We start from the raw sequence: 17,177 nt of genomic DNA on the forward strand, positions 1-17,177 counted from the left end.
ATCTTACTTGGGTATTTTCTAAACTGCTTTCACTATTTTTTTATCTTGCCAGAAAGGAAAAGTTCTTTTTACGAAAAGGCAGCTTATATGGAAAGCTGCGTTATTATTTATTTCAAAATGGAAAATATTTATATTTCTCCACCATCCAAATCTGATTTTGAAACAGGCAAATCCGCGTTTCTTTTCCACGGGTATGATAATTTGAAACAGACAAATTCGCGTTTCTTTTCCACGGGTATGATAATTTGGCCGATAACAAATAAGATTATTTGACACTTCGAAAAATTTCAGTTTGAAGCTGCGGAACTTGTTTCCACAGCTTAAAACTGTGGAACTTGTTCGAATTTATGATGCTCACTTCCCAAGTTTTCGTTGGAAAAACTGCAACTAGGACAAATTACACAATTGTTGCAAGAACGTTAATAGTATGAATTTCATTTGAGGGCATCAAAAACGATGGCGCCAGATCTGATATCTTATCTCAAAAACACATCCTAAATAAACTAATCAACCTTTGTAGTAATTGTTTCGATTACGTCTATAAATTGCTCAAAATATTATAAGTACATGTAAGGTATTGAATCAACTCTGACTTACTCGTTAACAAATTCCACAATAGTGAGGAATTACTTCAATTGATTTAATAATATTAATGAGGTACCTAGCGATTGTCACTTGTGCACAGGAATAGATCGCTATATTTACATCAGTGAGTCACGGTGAACACCCTATAGAAACTATATATTTTTATGTTCTTGTCACTGACAAAGTCGGCTTCTCAAGAAGATGGAGACTCGTTTCAATACTAGAAGTAGTATTTCTATAAGAGATTATTTGACACATTTGCAAATTGCCCTAAATAATTCAGTGATATTTATTAAGCACATATAGAAAGGATATTTTCAATTCATGTATCTATATCGTTCTCAGAAGTCTAATCTATGGGGGTGTCAATAAATAAGACAATATTATTCATATTGCCAAATAGTATATTTTCTATTGTGTCATCCAACTTTTTTTTGTCCACAAATCTCAAACGTAAAATTAAAACGCAGAGCAAAGCTAGGACAGAATCAAAAGAAGTGACAACACTCTGTAAACAAACAAATGAAGGATCGAACTCCGTCAGAATATAGGACAGATTTGTGATAACTTAAGATAAGAAACAATTCTGAAAGAGACAAAAAGTCAAGAAAAAGTACGAATAATTTCAGTAAGTACAGAAAAGTTAGAGTTGGAGTTTGGAGTACCTACATACATGTATGTATTTCTCTTGAAATGACTATGTTGAAGATTAATGTAAAATTTTTAAGAAAAAAAGTGTTTTATTGGTCAGGCCCAAGACTTATTGTGAGAAGTTTACTATTTAAAGATAAATATTGATCTCATTCATTCTGACAATGGAAAAATCATGAAACACTGGTATCTACGAAGACAATTTCTGCAGTCTTACATCTGTCCCAAGGTCATGCAACATATTATGTCTCATATCAGCATACAAAATATACGAAATTGATAAACTCATTCATAACTTTCATTATTTTGATGACACATTTCATGTTTTTGAGTGCATTGAATTGAGCTAAACAACATTTTGATATATATTTCGGATATCTCCAATTGAACTAACACGTTATCATTAAATTATGATTTGTAACGAAATTATTTCGTAGAAAATATTAGATTTATCACGGTTTGGATTATCCAGTCATATCAAGAAATTGTATTCCAAATTCCTAGATTCCATTAAAACATTTATTCAAAATTACATTCCTTTATACCTGAATATCTTATAATACATGTAAATACAGGGTGATTCATAAATACTATACTAAGAGAATTCCTCGCCCAAAAAGATTTTTTGTCATCTAAATTCGAATTCTCCAATTTTTCCAATCCTCCCCTGTACAGGATGTCCCAAATTCGATGCTCACTGAAAGCAGCTCAAGAACTACAAGACAGAGAAAAGATCTTCAAGGACCGCCGATATACAGGGTGTTTCATCATAAACTGGACAAACATATATATTCGTGTAGAGGACATCGGGAGAATCATTTTTGCCTTATACAATATATCCCGTTTTCGACGCATAAGCGAGATACAGGGTGTTAAACGTCAATTTTGAGCAAGATTCTTATGGGTGTGGTCAGTTTTGTATAACACTCAAAGAAACGGTTTTTGGTCAAATCTCAGTATTTTTGGGTCCTCTATTCAGAAAAGTTGATGAAATCCGAAAAAAGAATTACAAAATGGCGGAAAACCTGCAACGTTCCTAATTTTTTTTTCCAGTGGTCAAATTGAATTTTAGTTCCAGAATGAACACAATTTTCTAAGAATTTCTGTGCAAACATTTTTTCAAAAATCGAACACAAATTTTTTTTTACATGTCTACAGCGATAAAAAAATTTCACCCGGAATGAATGAAATTTTGTACAATTGTACTCCTTCAATTATCAATCACGAATATGAAAACAGAATTGTAAAATATCAAACGGTTTCGTTACTACAGCCATTCAAATGTTTCGTTCAAACCTCCAAAAAAAATTTAGAATGGCTTCTTAGAGTCAAAATTATTAAATTATTGCTATTTCCAAAAATTCCGGATGCTAAAATGTATTTATACAAAAAAATTCGGTGAAACTTAGTTGGGAGTCGAACCCTCGATTCCAACGTAAGTATTAATGAAGAAATTAAGACAGTTCTAAGGATATTAATATTCGTTGCTAAGAAACGGAAGTTCGTAGCTCATAGAATTCTAGTGGTTATTTGAATTTCACTGAACATAATTTCGCAAGTATCGTGACAAGAATTTGTTTGGAAACGAAAATGAAATATTCTCTTTTGGAAAAAAATGATATTGTGCAGGCTTATTATGAAGCGAATTGCTCAGGCAGAAAAGCAAGGGAAATTTACTCCCGCAGATTTCCAAGCAGAAATTTGCCAAACTTCAAAACTTTTTATGAAACAGTACGCAAATTACTTGAAGAAGGAAGTTTGCACCGGAAAAAGAAGGAAACAATAAGAACAAACGATGATCGCATCCTTAATTTAGTAGGAGATAACCCAATGATTTCAACAAGAACTCTTTCGAACCACCCTTCAGTGAATAAAAGTAAAACTACTGTTTGGAGAGTACTCCAAAGGAACAGCTTCCATCCGTTCCATTTCCAACTTTGCCAAACTTTAGAAGACGTTGATTTTCATAGAAGAAAAGAATTCTGTCAGTTTATTTTGAGAAGAGTACGTGAAAATAGGGATTTTCTCCATCAAATTTTATTTACGGATGAAGCTACTTTTCATAGGGATGGTTTCTTCAACAGAAAAAATAATATTTTATGCTATAGAGAAAATCCGCATGCCACGGTATCAAAAAATAGCCAGAAGAGGTTTTCAGTTAATGTTTGGGCGGGAATAAAAGATAAATTCATTATCGGACCATACATTCTTCCTCAAACATTGACTGGAAACGGCTATTATCACTTCCTGACGGACATCTCAAAAGTCTTGTTTATGATAAGAGAGCTCCAGTAAACTCAAAAGAAGAACTTATTCAACGAATTGAATCAGCTGCCGAGGAGATCCGGCAAAACCCCGAAATTATACGTTCAGCGGTCGATAGTGTTGCGAAAAGAGCGAGAATGTATATTCTTACAAATGGAAACATCTTCGAAAACGATTTATAAATTGATTTTTCCACTAATCTGTTTTTTTTTGTGTTTATAAAATGTAGAATTATTAGTAAAAATTAAGGTTTATTCCTTGAATAATTCGTTTAATAATAAGCATGAACCATGACATTTTTTCCAAAAGAGAATATTTTATTTTCGTTTCCAAACAAATTCGTGTCACGATACTTGCGAAATTATGTTCAGTGAAATTCAAATAACCAGTAGAATTCTATGAGCTACGAACTTCCGTTTCTTAGCAACGAATATTAATATCCTTAGAACTGTCTTAATTTCTTCATTAATACTTACGTTGGAATCGAGGGTTCGACTCCCAACTAAGTTTCACCGAATTTTTTTGTATAAATACATTTTAGCATCCGGAATTTTTGGAAATAGCAATAATTTAATAATTTTGACTCTAAGAAGCCATTCTAAATTTTTTTTGGAGGTTTGAACGAAACATTTGAATGGCTGTAGTAACGAAACCGTTTGATATTTTACAATTCTGTTTTCATATTCGTGATTGATAATTGAAGGAGTACAATTGTACAAAATTTCATTCATTTCGGGTGAAATTTTTTTATCGCTGTAGACATGTAAAAAAAAATTTGTGTTCGATTTTTGAAAAAATGTTTGCACAGAAATTCTTAGAAAATTGTGTTCATTCTGGAACTAAAATTCAATTTGACCACTGGAAAAAAAAATTGGGAACGTTGCAGGTTTTCCGCCATTTTGTAATTCTTTTTTCGGATTTCATCAACTTTTCTGAATAGAGGACCCAAAAATACTGAGATTTGACCAAAAACCGTTTCTTTGAGTGTTATACAAAACTGACCACACCCATAAGAATCTTGCTCAAAATTGACGTTTAACACCCTGTATCTCGCTTATGCGTCGAAAACGGGATATATTGTATAAGGCAAAAATGATTCTCCCGATGTCCTCTACACGAATATATATGTTTGTCCAGTTTATGATGAAACACCCTGTATATTTCAGAAATAATGATTAATCGAAAAGCATATCATACAGGTTACAGGACTATTCTGAAAGAAGACTTTTCAAATATTTCTCTATATACAGGGTGATTCACCGGGATGGACTATTAGTCGTTTATGGAGATTTAATGATAATTTTAAGCGGAAAATTTGCATATTGGGGTTTGAGATAATGATATTTCTCCCTAAAATATTTTCAGATCTCTACAATATCCGGTTATACCGGAAACAGACCACTACTTCCTTATTTCAAATGGCACACCCAGTATATGATTGTATCATTCGATAGCTTTTGTTATGATAATTTCAGCAATATGCCATACCTTGGTAAAAACTCAACAGTTCATGAGTTAATTGGATTCTTATTAAAAAAAAATGTGACGATGAGGACTCATTTTTCTGAATATTTCGGCAGATAAAGCTTTTTTCGAAAGAATTTTTTTTTCGATTCTGCAAATACGTAGTATTATAAGACTGTTTGCTGTTTGGACCAAAAATGTACAGGTTGTTTATAAGAAGATCATGAACTTGTACCACTTACATTCATCAAAACTCAAAATTTTCAAATTAGAACCTATATTTTTATCATTTCACTCGATTCCACGTACAAAAATAGTGGGGTTACTTGAGCAAACCCTCAACCTAAATTAATATTTCAAGAGTTATCAAGGAAGAACCTTAAATGAGGAAAAACCGTTATTTATAACTGTGTGGAGTAGTCTGTGACTTCCGGAAAACACAGAAAAAAACTAGAATTCGATGTTTGGATATCTGTATTCTACATTTCATGAATTATAATTAATTTTTCGTTCGAATTGTTGAGAAATCCATAAAGCAATACAATTTTCAATTACGAATAATTCATTACAATTCTTGAAATGTCAAATTTAGTTATGGAAACATCGAATTTTAGTTTCTTTTATCTATAAGGCCATTCTGGTGAATCACTCTGTATTGGTTTCTGTACGAAATAGTCGAAAAATTCTAAAAGGTTTTTTTGAGTAATTTTTATGGTTCATATGATACTTATAACAGATCGTAGAATTCAATTACTGTTTCAGATATATAAAGGAACATTGGTGTTTTTCAAAAGGGACACCTTATATTGTATTTCAAAGCAATTTTTCAGCGGGAGATTTTTCGATTCTTCATAAATGTCATCGGTTTTAAAGATATTGATTTTTTCGACTTCATTATTTTGATGGGACCATGTTGTATAAATATATTTTATTTATTTCGAGATTTCATTTATTTTGTGTGTTCGTTGTATAATTGTAATCATCATGTCGTTTAAGAAACACCAACTCTCCTCTATATTTCTAAAACGTTCTAGAATTTTTCGAATATCTCTAGCAGAAACCAAAATATAACGAAATATTTGAAACAGTAATTTTTCAGAAACGTCCTGTAACGTAACGATTGTAAAACGAATCAAGATATCTATGATCTGATTTCTAATATTTTATTATTTCGAAAATCTTGGCTTCCTGAAGATTTTTCCCCAAAGTCTTTTCGAGATGCTTTCTGTGAGTATTGAATTTGCGACACCCTGTAGAGTGGAGGAGGATTTGAAAAATTTGGTTATGAGTGTCACAACAAGGTTATCAATTTTTCTAAATTTCGTCTCAATGCTATAATTAGTTCAAGAGAAAAAGAAATATCAAAATTATCGAATTTTACTACCATTTGAAGGGGTCCATCTCAACAGGGGATGATAATTCGAAAGAAATTTTACATGACAAACTATTTATTTATAAATCCCCCAAAATAATAAAAGATTGAAATACACGTCAAACTAAAATTGCAATCAAAAATCGCAATTTTATCTAGACATACCATCAAACCGTGCGCCAAAAATTAATTCAATCAAGATTAAAGAAAAGAGGTGGGGACAAGGGGGGCAATCGCATAGACCAAGCGAGGTGTAAATCATCTCTCTAAGTACGACGAATTCGTAGAGAGCCCATCGCAAGTGCCTTCTAAGATTTATACAGTTGCACCTGCATAGCATCAGCTCGTCATCGTCTACTTAGCGTAGCCCCAAAGAGACGAGCAGATAGGAGAGCGCCGCGACGCGTCTCCCCGAGTTTCTACCGACTGACGGCAGATGGTCGGACTTAAGTGGGGGGCCAAGCGCCGACGGAACAGCACCGAGTTCAATTTTCAGTCCAACGCGAACGTTCTGACTTGAGACGGGCACGCTCCAGGCCATCTACTACAACGAGGCGCGTTCACACTCATTTCCCCCCCCTTTACGCACCGACCAGCCAGTTCGAAATCGAAAAGTTCAGTGGCTCTCGCAGTGAAAATTTAAAAATCCGAAAAAAAAAATTTTTTTTTTTCGAGTACGAGTGAAGTGGTTTCCCATGTGAGCGGGCTTCAGTTAGAGCAGGGTTAGAGCCGTCTCCAATGCTGACATAACCCAGGGATGTCCAGTGCGCGTAAAGATGCGTCATCGCCGCCGGTTTCTTCGACGACGGCCAAGCCATCTTCAGAGACCAAGGGTGGATCGTCTGCAGGGTTCCGAATCGCCACCGCGCCGCTACTGCGTTCGTCAGTGAGAAATCACCACGCATTATTCCCGCACTAGACATGTATGGAATATCGTACGAAAGATGCCTATGTTTTATATTTTTAGTGATCTTAGCCTTCTTAAGTTGTTGCTCCGGTTTCCGCATAGATAGCCTGACCATGACAGACGTCAGCAACAGCAGGAGGAACCTGTCTCTCGAATCCTCGCCGTCCGACTTTATGAACAGACTGTATGCGACAGGCGGCGATCTGACCCACCGTCACCGGCATCACCACAGAGCTGTGAGGGCGCAAAACGGCGATGGCGCCCCGCGTAAGGGTCGCAGGAACCGGCCTAGCAGCCCGTGCCCCAAACAGGACATTTCTCAGAAGGCTTTCCTCGCCAACACCGTCGTCGTGGCCAGAACAGAAGCCGTAAGTGTCCGCTCGCGAACGCACAAATACTCTGTACTGTTCAAAGTTCAACGAAAACTCAAATCTCCCTCCGCCTTCCCCCTCATCGATGAGTACATCCAACTCTATTTCCTCAACGACACCACGTCCCAAAGAGCGCAGCAGAGGTGCGATAGGAACCCTACGAAGCTAGTCAGAGCCAACATTCAGCAGTCCAGAGAGTACCTGCTGTTCCTCAACTCGTACGGTGCCCACAACTACACGGCCATTGGTTCTCCTGAGCCTATCAGGAAGCACAAACTGCCCAAGGTGGTGCAGAAGGTCATCAATCCAAACTTCAGTAAGTTTAGATCGAACGTCCTAGATTGTTCTTCTTTGTGTTTACTGTTAGGTCGATATGTCTGAGATTTTAGGTTTGGATATTCTATGGTCTGTAGATCTTTTGACACGATTCTTTTGAGAGAGCAAATTCATTGATTTTTCAATTGTAATTCATAATTGAAAAATTAGTTTTTGTTTTGTAGAGGATTGTATCGTTCTTTTCTAAATGTTAGATGGTCTCAGAAGCTTAAAGGTTCTGTAAGAACCAATTGTGTTCTGTGTAGGCCTTGTAACTGTTACCTAGAGCCACATAAAGCAGAAGACTATTCATTACTTAGCCTGGCACCAACAAATATATTTTTTTCTAATTCTGTGTCAAATCCCTTTATTCTGCCATACCTTGTAGATCAAAATCGTGTGAGAATATCTCAGATTCACACAACTTTCATAGTTATTTTTGATAATTATATGTTGGTACTCGGAAGTCTCCTGTCACGGATTTATCATTTATCTGTCAAATTTGTGATAGAGACTCAGACTCCCATTATCACATATTTCTTAATATTATCCTTAAAATTTTTCAAATCAATGTTCTCCATGAAATACTTAATCATACATTATTCTGGAAAATCAATGAACGCCCAAAAAAATCGGCTTCTATATCGTAAAAATAGCGTATGATATGAGTGTTTGAGTGTCTTTGAAGCACTTACGATGTTGAGGACACTCCACTTTGCGTCTTGCCCTCAAAATTTCTGCGCGTGCTTTAAAGCTTCTCTTATACACTTCTATCATCTTAGTAAAACACATTTTACGGATATTAGCTTCAATCTCGGCTTCAATATTCATATTCTTTTTTGTTCGTTTTTATCCATCCCCTAACAAACCTAAAATAAACTGACAAAATGATGCATTTTAAACAAATTGAATAGCAGTTGAAGCTTAAAGTGAGAGATACAGTTGTGCCAAATAAGCAACAAAAAGGGTTTCGTAAATCCCTTTCAAGTAATCGAGTAATAATTTTTAGTACTTTCTTAACTTGTATTTCCGAGCAGTTATTTTCAATACAAGTGCAGAAGGCCTTGATATTCTTTCACGAGTTCAAAAATTTGAATGAACGAGTGTTAGAATCAACATTTTGTACGAGTATTATATATTATTTTCTCTGATTGACTGAATTTTGTTTTTAAATTATTGAACTATTTCCAAATATATCGTTTAGTGACTTTTGCATTGAATAATGTTAGTTGACAAGAAATGAAATGAATTGACAGATATAATAACATATAATAATGAATTTAAACCATGAAATATATGTGAAACTGAGGTATTCCCGCATGATTTTTTTCTACAAGTTATAGCAGAATGAACGAATTAGATGAACTATTTTCTAGACATAACCACAAACGTTGCTTATAAGACAATCCCACTATCATCCTTATTCGGTTCAATATATTTATTATTGATTGCACGAGCCGATCTCAGTTGAAAAATCCTTCAAAACCTCTTTTATCGGATCACAAATCCAATTTTCTATCATTATATCACATTCGTATATGTATAAACAAACTGTCATTACTTTTTTATCAGTTGATCGCTGCAATATTGATTAATTCTATACTAATTTGTATAATTTATACGTTTAACCTTTTCTGTTTGGATAAGGAAACCCTGATCTATCGCAATGTTTATATCTTCACATGAATTGATGGACAAAAAAAAATATTAATATTTGGCTTCGAAATAGACAATTGATTCTGTTTCGACCGCTGTATTCCCGTATACTGTTATTTTCAATAATTTAGCAATCACTTTATTCTCATGTTAAACATGTGTAATTTCCAAATATGTTCTTGTTTATGAACTCTGATTGTAGCAAGGTGACGAAAAGGTTACAGTTTTTCTTGCGTTTCGTAAATAATATGAACAGTGATAGTAAGTGAAATTATTGTACAATTAGATTTGAAAAAAAAAAGCGATTGATAAATATATCACGATATATCACCTCGTGTTTACGTTCACATCTTGGTTCAACGGAAAATTAGGAATAAATCGTCGAAAAATTCAATAGACAAGCTAATTCAATCACAGATATGAAGAAACTGATTGGAACATAGGTCACAATTATTGCAAACAATTAATCGGAATCTTGGTTGGACAAAAGTTGTGATTTTCATCATATATCGAAATTAATTTAACGATATATATTTTTTATATATGTACTATATTTCTACACTGTGTCCGTAAAGTATGGAACAAATTCATTTTTAGCTAAACAGACCATTTTAAGAAATAATCCTGAAACACGTCGATTTTTTATTTCAATTTACCGCATTTTAAAATAATAATATAATATACAGGGTGAATTACTTCCGAGTAATGACGTCACCGTCATTTGTTTTTAATGGAACACCTCCATTTTGTATCAATTTTCCGATTACTCTAGCTGAGTTGATTCCAAAAATGCATGTTGATTCCAATTGGTACAGGATGGACAAAAATACAATAGTTTTGTGTGTGCTCATAAAGTAACGCGTAACATTCTTTATCAGTTAAATTAACAATATTATCAAAAATACTTATTGTCTAGCGGCAATTGGTTTGAATGTAACACCCTGTAGTTTGTTACATTTTTAGATCAATAAAAATGTATTAAAATAAGAAATAATTTCTTTAATATTCTGTCTGCTAGACCACAAGTACCAAACATGTTTGGAAACAGCTCATTTTTATTAATCTAAAAATGTAACAAACTACAGGGTGTTACATTCAAACCAATTTAATATTTTTATAGCAAAATTTTGTAGATTTACTTGTATATTATTTTTTTCCTGTCTGTATCAAAATCCCGAGCAAAATCCTATTTGTATGAAAGTGTTTCAAAGTTCGCTAAATAAAAAAAAAACACTTTTCCATTTTATGTCGACTTTTGCGTAGGATTTACCTATCATAATTTTAATACGAATTTATCGACTGTTCTGGTACAAATTCAAAGTTTCATATGAGAATTATCCTTGATTTGCCAGTTTTTGAGATCATCAATCATATAAATTGACAAATAAACTCGTCAAAAATAAATGGAAGGAAAATTATTCTTATTCATTTCCAGCATTTTCATTGGAGTTATTATGCAGATATAATAAAAAATTACAGATGCATAAGTTCAACATGCCTTGTATTATAACATAAAATTATCAATTCGATGATTTCATTCTGTGTTTGAATTTCATCTGAATTCTTCTTTATACAATTCATTGATACTCCAAATTTTGGAATGGATTCTCCAAATAATTTATAACAAGCTTCAACTTGATTGCCTGTAGCAATTACATCAATCATATTATGCATAATCTCGAATAGTTTATCATTTTTCAGCAGTTACTCACAAAATAATCTGTAGCATTCTTCCTAATGAACTGCCAAAATATAATTCAATCCTTTTTTTTTTCCTAAACAATAATCTCTCAAGGTGAATTAAAGACATTTTTGAATAATCACCCAACCATTCATCTACTTTATTCTATTCAATAAGATAGTTAGTGGTGGAATGATGATAAACCTTCTTAATTAGTATTTTTTCACTCTACACACGAACGTAACCTGAATGTGTGAATATTATATGTAAATACGATTGGATAATAAGGAGTTCCTCCATCTGTGATCAACAGTAGTTGATAGCCTTCGTTCTACGGGATACAATTCTTGGTGGCCTGTTTAGAAACGTTTGAGTCATTTCTGACATTTTTGCATAAAAATCAAATAGAGCAAATGGAAATGATTTATAGTCGAAAAGGTGATTGAATATTATTGTTGAAAATCTGAATATAAAATATTCAAATTCGTTATCGAAAGCAGGAAAGTTGGATAAAAAGTGAACTAATATTGATAATTGATACTAAACACCATTTTCGATGTGATTATTGAATTCATTATTATTTTTCAGAGGAACGTGAAATAGTATGTTCTAAAATAATTTGCAGAATGGGCTCCTATTCCAACACGAATGCGAAATTCGAAAACGAGCGAGTGTTGGAATTGCCTTCTGCAACGAGTATTAGACGATATTTCCTCTATTTCAGTCAAGATTTGTAAAATATTGTCGAAATATAATGAAAAATTCGTATTATTTATCCTAGTGACTTTTGTATTTTTTCTTGGCAGTTTGTGTGACGAAAATTGACAGTTTAGGGAATTTGAATTCGTATCGTACGTTTCGGAATCTGAAATAATTTATAATTACGCATTAAATTCGTGAATTACGTCTGACGAAATCGATTTAACACCACCAGAATCAAGAGAAATTGCGAATAAAGTTGCAAATCATTTCACTATATCCAAATTATATTATTCGACAATTGACGTATGTTGAATTTTGATAGGATTGGAAGTCTTATGTAGACAACCACAAAACAAAAAATATAACTGAAAACAATGCTGTAATGAGTTCATTACAGCACTGTTTTTAGAACTGTATGGAACTCATTACGATACTGAAATAGAGAATAGTATATTCTGAAACAAGTTGCAGAATGGGCTCCTATTCCAACACGAATGCGAAATTCGAAAACAAACGACAAAGGAGCGAGTTTTTGAACGCATGAGTGTTGGAATTGCCTTCTGCAACGAGAATTAGACGATATTTTCTCTATTTCAGTCAAGTTTTTTGAAATATTTTCGAAATTCAATGAAAAATTCAGATTATACATCCTAGTGGCAATTGTATTATATTATGGCAGTTGGTGTGACTGTTACGAAAATTGACATATTATGAAATTTGAGTATGAATCGTACGTTTCGAATTTTGAAATAATTCAAAATTACACATTAAATTCGTGAATTATGGCTGACAAAATCTATTTAACACCTTCAGAATTAAGAGAAAATGCGAATTAAGTTGCAAATCATTTCACTAAATCCAAATTATATTATATTGACAATTGACGTGTGTTGAATTTTGATAAGATTGGAAGTTTGTGTTGACAACTACAAAAAAAATATATAAGAGAAAACAATGCTGTAATGAGTTCATTACAGCACTGTTTTTAGAATTGTAATGAATTCATTATGATATTGAAATAGAGAAACACATATCTTATTATCATTTATCTATTGATTTGTTATATTTTGAAAGCATTCCGTTTAAATTTTCCGGCAAATTAATATAGATCATAATATTCGTTCTCATCTCATTCCAATTGTGATTTTTTTTGAAATTTTGAAATTTATTCCGTGAAATCGTTTCGAAAATGTGAATATCATCTAGGTATATTGCTTATAGGTAATCTATCGGCGAAAAATAGGTACAGGAAACGTGGAGAACAATGGAATTCAATCGAATCGTCGATATTGAGATAAGGAAATCAACCTTACTTAATTTTTTTAGATCCATGTTAATTTCATATTTACTCAATGAGTAGATCAATCTATATATGAATTCCAATGTGAGGAACACTTCAGATCAGTGGCGTATCTGCATGTCCATAAGCATAATTAAAATGCTATTCAATTTTTATTAGATGATTGTCTTTTTCGTTGTTTTTATGTTAGTCTTGTCGTGGATAAATTGGACAGAAATGTAATTGTCTCCTTCGCCGCTCGTTTTCGAATTTCGCATTCGTGTTGGAATAGGAGCCCATTCTGCAACATGCTTCAGAATATAAAGGGTGTTTTTTTAGAGCTATAGAACTTTAAATTGCAATAAAACAACGATGGATTATTCGATTGACATGAATTTTATTTATCCGCAAGATAATCTTGTGGCATAACATTTTAAATATGATTTCTGGCATATGACCGCCACGCTGGCTCGGATGTAGTCCAATCTGGACGTCCAATTTTCGATGACTTTTTCCAACAGTTATGGCCGTATATCGGCAATAACACGGCGAATGTTGTCTTCCAAATGGTCAAGGGTTTGTGGCTTATCCGCATAGACCAATGACTTTACATAGCCCCACAGAAAGTAGTCTAGCGGTGTTGAATCACAAGATCTTGGAGGCCAATTCACAGGTCCAAAACGTTAAATTAGGCGGTCACCAAACGTGTCTTTCAATAAATCGATTGTGGCACGAGCTGTGTGACATGTTGCGCCGTCTTGTTGGAACCACAGCTCCTGGACATCATGGTTGTTCAATTCAGGAATGAAAAAGTTAGTAATCATGGCTCTATACCGATCATCATTGACTGTAACGTTCTGGCCATCATCGTTTTTGAAGAAGTACGGACCAATGATTCCACCAGCACATAAAGCGCACCAAACAGTCAGTTTTTCTGGAAGTAACGTTGTTTCGACATACACTTGAGGATTAGCTTCACTCCAAATGCGGCAGTTTTGTTTGTTGACGTAGCCATTCAACCAGAAGTGCGCTTCATCGCTAAACAAAATAAAATGTACGTAGTGCGGGATACGTATTCCGCACAGAACCATTATTTTCGAAATGAAATTGCACTATTTGGAAGCGTTGTTCAGGCTTGAGTCTATTCATGATGAATTGCCAAACCAAACTGAGAATAAATCACTTGACAGCTGTTGAATTGGTCGCCATCTTGAACAGTAATGCCAACTTAAAGTTATATACCTCAAAAAAAAACGCCCGTTTCTATTATGAAATAAAAACAGTCGCCACATATACCAAATGGCGAATGCGCTTAACGCTTAAGTCATATTACGCCCAAAAGCCACTTAACCATAATCTACTACATGCTAAAAATTTGTCCGACAAAAACCTATCAAAGTCATTGTTATTTCGCTCTCATGCAGGATGTTTTAACTTTGACTAAAAGCGTGAAAATCTATTATCGCGAATCCTCAAATCATCCATACTGTTCCGACTTCCTTTCCAAGCGTACCAACGAAATTCATTCATTGACAATTTCCAACTCTAATTATACCACAATCAATGGCCTTGTCGCGTTCAATGGACCGCCAAAAAAGTTAGTTATGCAAGTGTTTAAAATCTACTAAACGGACTCGACCGATTCTCACAGACAAACTTAACCGAAATAAAATGTCAATTACCTATTATTTTCTGCGACTTTCAGCAGCAGGGCAATGGCTTCACGCCGAGCGGTGAGGCGCTTCCTCAAGTGGAACAACTTGACAACTGATCTTCGTCCGTTGATTTTCACTATTTTAAAAGTTATCTTTCAATTTATCTCCATTCTACACTGCGTCCGTAAAGTATGGAACGAATTAATTTTTAGCTAAACAGACCATTTTAAGAAGTAATCCTGAAACACGTCGATTTTTCATTTTAATTTACCGTATTTTGAAATAATAATCTAATATACAGGGTGAATTACTTTCGAGTAATGACGTCAATGTCATTTTTTTTAAATGGAACACCCCCATTTTGTCTCAATTATCGATTACTCTAGCTGAGCTGATTCCAAAAATGTATCACATGTTGATTCTAATTGGTACAGGGTGGACAAAAATACAATAGTTTTGAGTGTGAAAATACTTATTGTCTAGCGGCAATTGGTTTGAATGTAACACCCTGTAGTTTGTTACATTTTTAGATCAATAAAAATGTATAAAAATAAATAATTTCTTTCATATTCTGTCTGTTAGACCACAAGTACCAAACATGTTTGGAAACAGCTCTTTTTTATTAATCTAAAAATGTAACAAACTACAGGGTGTTACATTCAAACCATTTGCCGCTAGACAATAAGTATTTTTGTTAATATTGTTAATTTAATTAATAAAGAATGTTACTCGTTACTTTATGAGCACACACAAAACTATTGTATTTTTGTCCACCCTGTACCAATTGGAATCAACATGTGATACATTTTTGGAATCAGCTCAGCTTGAGTAATCGGAAAATTGAGACAAAATGGGAGTGTTCCATTAAAAAAAATGACGGTGACGTCATTACTCGAAAGTTATTCACCCTGTATATTAGATTATTATTTTAAAATACAGTAAATTAAAATAAAAAATCAACGGATTTCAGGATTATTTCTTAAAATGGTCTGTTCAGCTAAAATGAATTTGTTCCATACTTTACGGACACAGTGTAGATAATGCTTATGCCTCCTTTTGTGAGAAATCGCTCATCAATAAAACAGCTGATTTAATGTCGGTGATTAAAACAATTTAGCTTATTGGGATGAAGTGGAAAAAAACGCCCATAAAATTAGGATCATTTATTTTGTTTCTCACTTACGTTTTAGATTCCCGAAGATGATGTGTAACTTCAAATATTTAGGTTGTTTTGACTTTTTCATCATTGAATGATAATTGAATGGACGTTGGAATTCTCAACTCAGAAAATATCACAGACATCTTGAAAGTTTATTTTTCTCTAGAACGAAAGATCAAACTTTTAGATACTTCATTATTTTTGAGCGCTCGCGCCAATTACGCCTTTAGAAATAACAGAAAAGTATATGTATAGGTTGGTATAAACAGGATGGAAACAAAGTTGCACGCCTATGTATGTCAAGACAAAAATCGAATATATATTAAAGATATATTCACCATATTGTTAAAGAAAGGGCACAATGTTGCTAATTTTTAAAAAAAAGTTTTTCTCTGATGAGAGGAATCCATGGTTGATTTCAATGTTCAACTTGAAGACTCTCATATTTGGGTATTATCGAAGTTATTATACAGTTCTCCGACCTCATAAGGCGCAAGAATAGATTGAATCACAAAATTTCCTGAATTTAAGTAAGTACTTTTCTAGAATTTTTCTTATTGAATTTTTGGAATCCACCTTAGAGTAATAAAAATAGATGGAGGGAGCATATATCATTTTCAGTAAGCGAATTTTATCCCCAAAATGAACTATCAAATTTGACATGAAGCGCGCGGAAATGAAAACATATCAGTGATACGATATTTCACTCAATTCGCGAGTTTCTCCACAAAGAACGCAATTCTTATGTCCCATAGTGAATCAACGTTTCATATTAACTCAAAATATATTGAAATAAATATTTAAATATATCAGAAATTCAGAAAACAAACTTCAAGCGCGCCAAACGACGTGAAACAACCGATGATACTAGGAGAGCAAAAGTTGCCATACCTTGGATTTCAGCAGGTAGATACAGAAAATAAGAAATATTCTGCTTATTATAAATTCTACAATTATGAAAAATATCGGATTCCAAATATTCAAATTTACATATTTAATCGGGAATCACTAAAATAAATACATTTCATTCAATATAATATACATTCATAACGATATAGAAAATTGTGGCTTTGAAAATATATCACAATCCGACAACGTAATCTAACCATGTTGGG

The 17,177-nt window shown here is 33.5% G+C and overlaps 1 protein-coding gene across 5 annotated transcripts in view; it reads left to right on the forward strand.

The window, feature by feature from the left end:
- Positions 1–6,635: 6,635 nt before the first annotated feature.
- LOC123679294 (protein vein) overlaps positions 6,636–17,177 on the forward strand; it is a 71,044-nt gene continuing 60,502 nt past the window's right edge. For 2 of the 5 annotated variants that reach the window (XR_006747371.1, XM_045616805.1), the window contains exon 1: positions 6,636–7,931. Coding sequence is in view for 4 of the 5 variants with exons in the window: in XM_045616805.1 (XP_045472761.1) it covers positions 7,259–7,931 (673 nt within the window). In the remaining variant the exon portion in view is untranslated. The remainder of the gene's footprint in view (positions 7,932–17,177) is intronic. The other 3 variants (XM_045616803.1, XM_045616806.1, XM_045616804.1) reach the window with 3 other exon arrangements.

Source organism: Harmonia axyridis, chromosome 4 (genome assembly GCF_914767665.1).
Source record: "Harmonia axyridis chromosome 4, icHarAxyr1.1, whole genome shotgun sequence".
Classification (NCBI taxonomy): domain Eukaryota; kingdom Metazoa; phylum Arthropoda; class Insecta; order Coleoptera; family Coccinellidae; genus Harmonia; species Harmonia axyridis.